Genomic DNA, 7,146 nt, shown 5'->3' with positions numbered 1-7,146 from the left:
TTATCTTTGTACAAAAATCTAATCGATGACGACAAAATTTTCCAGCCCTCGAGCTTTTTGACCTATCATCATAACGGTGGTCGCAGCTGTCGTAGCGCCCTTCTTCGTGGCGATCATCATTGCGACGCGGTAGATAGTCGGAGCAAGTAGGCCAAGTTGACATTGATGAACATGCACACCCTCTACCTGGCGCGCCACTATCGACGACATGTGGTCGACAGTCTACCGAGAGGTATATCCATGATAGTAGATCAATATACGCGAGACAACAAACTACATAGTGACGCAAGACAAACACCAGGATTTATCCCTACGTCCTGTGTCTTTGTGGTTGTATTGATTGAGTATCTGTTATGACCTATCCACTAGGTGATCTCTGCTCCTCCTTATATACTCTAAAGGGATATGATTATAAGTAGAGTATTCTATTTGGTACAATATATTCTTGTACTCTTGCGGTGCACACCGAATAGCGTCGTGCACCGCACGACTTCATCTTGTGGGCTAGGTCATCTCTGATGGCATGGCCCATATATAACCATGAGGGTATACGAGGTTAAACCCACATAGCGCCTTGAGTGGACTAGGTAACGATTTGGGTTGAAAAGTGAGCAGATCGATGGAGTGGACTAAGCTGAAAAGTAAGTGGATGGGTGGAGTGGACCTAGGGCTGGCTCTATAATTTTAAGGGTTTTTGGGCAGGTAAGAAGATAAAAACTCGTTCAACTAAATTTTTTTTATTAAAAATCTATCTAAATCAATTGGAAATTTTAATATCAAAATTACTTTATATAGTATGGATAATAAAAATTACTTTGTAATATATGTATAGTTTATAAAACATAACAATACTTTGTTCTCTTTGTTTTCTTTTTCTTTTCTTTTTTGAGTACCAGACAAATGCTTCTTAGACAACATCTAATATATTTAAATAAAATGCTTCTTAGGCAATATCTAATATATTTAGATAAATACATTGAATTATAAATTTATAATCCTAGGCCGTAGCACTATACAAGCATAGCGCATACACAAAACAAATAAGAAAAAAAAAGGAAAATACTATCATGGTTGTTGGTGTGTTGCTTACTGTGATGACATCTATGTTTGCTATCTGTTGTCTATACCGTTACATAGAATAGGACTAGAAGGAAGAGTTATCTACGTCTTTGGTTGATTTGTCTTGGACCTTCAAATGTTTATTATGCCAAATAGAAAATTATATGTACTGATTAGCTATATGGTCTTGAGCCTCCAAGCTCTATGGCCCCTGGCGGTCGCACTGCCTGCCTCTCCCTTAGAGCTGGCTCTAAGTGGACCAGCTGATGGACTAGACAAAAAGCTAAAAAATTTCTCGTTAGTATAAGGTATATATAGATAGATACTATAGTAGACATTTTAATATTCAGAAATGATCTCATAAAGCATGACGTTCTAGCCAATTAAATAGGTACTACCTAGGCCAACCATCCCATCAATCCCTCCACTCTACTCAGCACTCCTTTAAAGTCGCCAGGAGATGAATATAAAAGGAAGAGAAATTGCAGAGGTGGGTGGTGCTGCAGTGGTGTATAGGGCATGTGATTGGAGCTTGTTGTCAATTAGAAGCGTGAGTCTATCAGCTGAATCTACCGGTCATTCAGTAATATTTTTCTCTCACAATAAATCAGTCAACAGTACTTTCTGCCATGGCTTATCAGCCAAACGAACAAGGTGGCACAACATTGATCTACGTGATGAATGCTAGGACGTCCAACAGAGGGATTATATACATAGATACGAGATAGTTGGAGAAGGATAAAATTTAAAGTTACCATTTCTTTCGTTAACTTGTTAGATTTATTAGTTTAGTAATAAGTAAATTATACTAAACTCCAGGAGGCTAAATTCCTAGTTTATATGACTTTGTATAACTGAATATTAAAATTATGGCAATTGTTATTTATCAGATGTCTAAAATTTCTGTTTCTTCCAGGTGATGAACCACAACTGTTGGATTGGAAACAAATGTTCCACACCAGATTATGCACTATTCATCTTCCTCCTTCAGGAGTTCACTTCTTCCCGCGCTCAAGGCTACAACAATCGCCTCGGTCGTCACCCACCGCCCCGCCGCAGCCACGGAGCTCCAACGAGACCCTATCGTGCCCACGACAGCCTCCCATTTTACCTCTCCCTCTCGCTGCCACTTTCTTCTCCAACTCCGGTGAGAATGGTCACCACGCTCTTGCCCCATGACATGATTCGGTCGCCTCTACCGCCGCTAGGGCCCTGAAGCCACCTTCCATGTCCGCGGGAGTTGAGAAAAAAAGAGGAGGAGAGAGGCCGGAGAGGGAACCCGAAATTGGAGAAGAAGCTCTCCCGACGCGGCGAGAGATGCCAAAGAGGGATGCATGGCAGCGGCGCGGGCGAGGGCACTGTAGCCTAAAATATCTGAGGTGTCTCCTCTCTAGGAAATGTGTAAAATTATTGAAGAAAAAAATAAAGAGGCCAGGTTACGGGAAATCATCGAATCGAAATTAAAAAAAGGTAAAAACTGAAAAAAAAAAGTAGCAGTAGAAAATATGCGCCGGAGAAAACCTAGGAGTGTGAAGTTCCCGAGTTGGAGGGAGGCAGGGGAGCCCAGCCAAAGCCCAAAGCCACTGCCGACCGCGACCACTTGAAAGCGGCTTGCGCGTGTGCCGTCCCCGGCGGCCCCCTCCAAAGCCCTCCAATCTTGTCGCTTTCTACGCGCCGTCGCCTCCCCTTCTCCCCCAAAACCATCCACCGTCTCCGCCGTCCCAATCGCCTTCAAAACCCCCGGCAAAACCCTCCATTTCCGCCGCATCTCCCTCGCTGTCCCGGCACACCGGGTCGGTCGGGTGTTGAGGCTCGCTCGCGGCTCCCCTCTTCCTGGGGCCTGGCTGGAAGGGAAGGGGGAGGATGCAGGCCGCGGCCGGGAGCGTCTCTTGGGTCACCGCGCAGCCGTCCGTCCTCGGCCGCTGCGGCGGCGCGCCGTCCGCTTCGCTCAAGGGGAGTGCTTGCGGCGTCGGAGGAGGAGGGTGCAGGATCCGGGGCCGGGACGTCGCCGTGCCGCGGTGCTGCGCGCGCGCGCAGGAGAAGCGCCCGCCGCGAGTGCGCAAATCCAAGGAGGAGAGGCGGGAGATGGTGGAGTCCTTCATCAACGGGTGCGTTCTTTGCCCATCTCTCCTCTCCCTCGTGGATGCACATCTTGCGTTTGGAATCATTTGCACGTCTGCCTCAACCGGTGTCTCCTAAAATCTAAAATGCTCATTTTTATTTTGTTTCCGCACTCCCTCAAGCCCCATTTGTCCCCTAAAATCTAAAATGTTGATTTGGTTTTATTCTGTCTATATGTGAGTCCCCCATTTGTTTTAAAAACAATCTTAGGGGGTGTTTAGTTAAAAAAAAATGCAAAATGCCAAGTACTTTGGAATGATGGAATGCAAAATGTGAAATTTTTCAGGGTCATGTTTAGTTCCATCCAAAATGCAGAATTTATTGCTCTCATGAGGACCTCATGAGGTTCATTTTGCAAAATGATGAACCAAAACCCAATTTTTTTTTTTTTTGGAATAGGAGGGAAACTAAACACCCCCTTATTTGGAATTCTGTGTGTAGTTGTCTTATAATTTCTGACATTTATCTAAAAGCTGTCTCGACAAGTGGAGTGGCTGCTTTTAATTTGAGATGGTTCATGATTTTTGGTTGCCTGCCGGATGAATATCCTGCAGGCAAGAAAAAGCGACTGAAAATTGCTAATCCAGTTCACAATGTCTTTGCTCTGTTTCAGTTACCGACTTTCAAATGAAGGTAAATTCCCATCAGTTAACCTTACCCATAAGGAAGTTGGAGGGTCATATTATATTGTTCGTGAAATCGTGAGGGATATCATCCAAGAGAATAGAGTCCTTGGTCCTGGTGGCTTGGATGCTATGGCGCTGAGTTTTGAAGATCGTGATGATTCTTCAGAGTCATCCATGAAGCATGAATTGGGTCAAGACAATATAGAGATCTTAGATACGTCTGGTAGTGAAGTCAGTAAGGGTTATGTACCTGAAATATCCAGCACTGATGAATCGATTCCATTGCAAGACAATGCCATCAGCACTCAGACACTGCTGGGTTCATCAAATATCTTAGAGGCTGGTGTTCTGAATAGTGTGGTCCAAAATGGGAGTGCGGCAGATGCAATATTGATGGAAACAAATCTTGAGAAACAAGATGAAGTTCCATCTGGAGGATCCATTGAGTTTGACTTGAATAGTTCTGAAGAGCAAGCTCGTTTGTTTGCTCAGGTTTCTGATTCAGATGAAGACATTGTACTAAACAGTCAGGCAGATGCACAGGATGGAACAGCCAGTAGTGCTACCGATGGAGTTATTCTTCCCTTAGAGTCTTCTGCTGTTTATGAAAGCAATGCTGCACTTTTAAGAGATCATGAGACATTACCTAATGATAATCATGATGGATCAACTGATGGTGCCGTGGATGATGCAAACCTCCTTGCAGCGATCAATGGTGTTCAAGCAAAGCAAGCTTCTTTACATGAGCATGATGCATCAACTGGAAGTGTGTCGATTGACAATGCTCAGAGCTTTGATAGTCAGTATAGTACTACTGTATCTACTGATCCTATAAATGGTTCTAAATCGGAGGCTGAAGTTGCAACCAAGACAGTTGAAGCATCTAAAGTACACAGGCTGCAAGATGAGTTTGAGCAACCATTGGTTGATGCTAGCTGTGACGGGCAAGAAAACTCTGACAGCCCTGTTTCTCATCCAGCATTAGATACAAAGGTTAGCCAAGTTTTGTTTCTGTGAAAATTGTGCAATATAAATTGTCTTCTCTTCTAAATAGCATGCTACCTTTTTGCGCCTCTTATTTTTTTTGTACTATGCTTAACTCCAAACAACAAAAGGGGATTAAATAATATGCTTGTTGGTGTCATATATACCCACAACTGATTTGGTTGTTATTGTAACTGTTATGTGGATTGCAATCCACACTACGTGGCACCTACAGTGTGGGGATAGGTGCAGTCTAATACTACACGGCATCTATATTATGCTCTTAGGGTCTTTTATTTAGGTTGAGCTATTTGTCACATGCAGTCATGCATCACACTTTGTTGAGAACTGGATTTTTTTTCTTACACCAAATCTTTTGGAAACTGTTTAGATCAATATAGAAGAATAGAACATTAAATGCTACCTTTAGATTCTAGAGTTTGCCAGAATCAAAGGAAATGCATCATACAGTTAGGCCTTGTTTACTTCCACCCAAAAATCTAAAATTTTTCAAGATTCCCCGTCACATCGAATCTTTAGACGCAAGCATGGAGTATTAAATATAGACGAAAATAAAGACTAATTGCACAGTTTGGTCGAAATTGATGAGACGAATCTTTTGAGCCTAGTTAGTCCATGGTTGGACAATAATTACCACAAACAAACGAAAGTGCTACAGTGTCGCGAATTTTTTTCTTTGAGGAACTAAACACGGCGTTACTATGTTTTAGTGCTTGGGGTGTTTAGTTTCATGTCCCAATCCCCCACTCACCCAATCCTGGCTCCTCAGTGACAACCGGAGTATGTATTAGATAGCGTTATTCCTGTTTTATTTGTTGCGAGATTGTTTTGGTTGGGGCCAAATTTTGTTGTTAGCAAACTGGGCACTGTCAAAATACAACCTTTTCTACCTCTTATTGTTATACTTTTTATATGACAAGGAGCTAGCAAATTGAAGTTTTCAATTATGGTATGGTCTTCATTTGTGGGCAAAATAACATTGCCTGTAGATATGTATCTGATTCATTCTATTCTACTGCTTTGCAGGGGCTGTTGCACACAGAAGATCAGCACAGTGTTGTACAGATAGATGAAAGTGAATTCAAGATCTCAACACCTGGGATCACAAAGGAAGAGGTCCAGGCAGCTGATTTCAGGCATGAACAAGGAATTAACACCAGAACAGCGATCAGCAGGCATGCACTTTGCCTCCTAACTTTGCGTTGCATGCTTACCGTTTATAATTTCCTTCACACATCACAAAAGGCAGCAGTATATTAGGTGAGTCAGTGTTTCCCCTTGGTTCTTCCTAGCGCTCATAAATAGTGGGGATAGCTATGAGTTACACTCTATAGAGGTATTGTTCTAACCGTTGCAGTAATCAGAACAAATTTCTAGTTGTTAGTTCCATGGTCGTCTTGAGTGTGCCTGGCAAGTGGCAACATCATAGTGCAGCCCATTGTGTAACCCTTAATTTAGATAGATGGGCTGCCTAGGATCACAAAAGCCAAGTTGTGGTTTTGGCCATAAGTAACTTATACTAAATAACATCAACATGCTAGATCGAGCTTAGATAGTTTTTCATTTTCAGTAAGACCAGTAATACATGCACACAGGAGGTATTCTATTCCTGTCTTTATGACCAAGCTTGCACTTCATACTTGTGCTTAGGTGGCTGAAATCGCATTTGCCATACCAAAAACCTGTTCAATTGAGCTTGTGATAGTCATCTAATGTTCTGGATATTCTGTTCCTCTGCAGGAAAACTTTGAAAGCTCTGCAGAAGAAAGATGACAACCTATTCTGGCTTGTCCTTAGGGCATTTGTTGTTGCTATATCAAAAATCTGGGCAAAATGAACAATGCAGAAAGGCTTCCTTACATGGAACTGAAGATTGGGTGAATCCTTCCTACTGGAAAATGAGAAACCGGTCCATGAAGTTCCATTTCTCCCATGCGAATATAGATATGCTACTTTCGTGCTGCAGTTTAGGTTATTTTTTGGAGACATAGCGCTGCTATAGTTTTGTAGTCACTTCCCACTGTAGGTGTAATGTTTAGTTATCTTTGTCTGGTGTGAACTATCTGCTACAATGGATGTCATGTGTCTTTTTGGTAAAAAAGGAGCAGGATCTCTTTTTATCTTCTATGAAATTTGCAGAGCTGTTCATTGGATAGACAATTGAAGTTGCGTTGGTTTGTTCCTATTGTGATGAATTTTGGCTTGGATTTGCCTCCTTCCAGATTGTAAGATGTCGATCAGATACTTCTGTTAGCACTTGAAGAGAAAATAGTATACTGTGGCAAGAAGCAGAGAAAATAGTATACTGTGGCAAGATTTGTGGCCTCATATTTAC

The 7,146-nt window shown here is 42.4% G+C and overlaps 1 protein-coding gene across 2 annotated transcripts; it reads left to right on the top strand.

Annotated features, from left to right (window-relative positions):
- LOC8064620 lies at positions 2,574 to 7,053 on the top strand. Of its 2 annotated transcripts, none has more exons than XM_002443227.2 (4): positions 2,574 to 3,167; positions 3,794 to 4,799; positions 5,838 to 6,071; positions 6,552 to 7,053. In XM_002443227.2, the coding sequence occupies exons 1-3, from the start codon at positions 2,923 to 2,925 to the stop codon at positions 6,069 to 6,071; spliced, it is 1,485 nt and encodes a 494-aa protein (XP_002443272.1). In that variant the 5' UTR covers positions 2,574 to 2,922; the 3' UTR covers positions 6,552 to 7,053. The 2 variants fall into 2 exon arrangements, with proteins under 2 accessions (XP_002443272.1, XP_021321904.1); XM_021466229.1 differs by having other exon boundaries at positions 2,582 to 3,167; positions 5,838 to 5,986.

This window comes from Sorghum bicolor, chromosome 8 (genome assembly GCF_000003195.3).
Source record: "Sorghum bicolor cultivar BTx623 chromosome 8, Sorghum_bicolor_NCBIv3, whole genome shotgun sequence".
In the NCBI taxonomy this organism is placed as follows: Eukaryota; Viridiplantae; Streptophyta; class Magnoliopsida; order Poales; family Poaceae; genus Sorghum; species Sorghum bicolor.
This window is presented reverse-complemented; position numbering and strand designations above follow the sequence as displayed.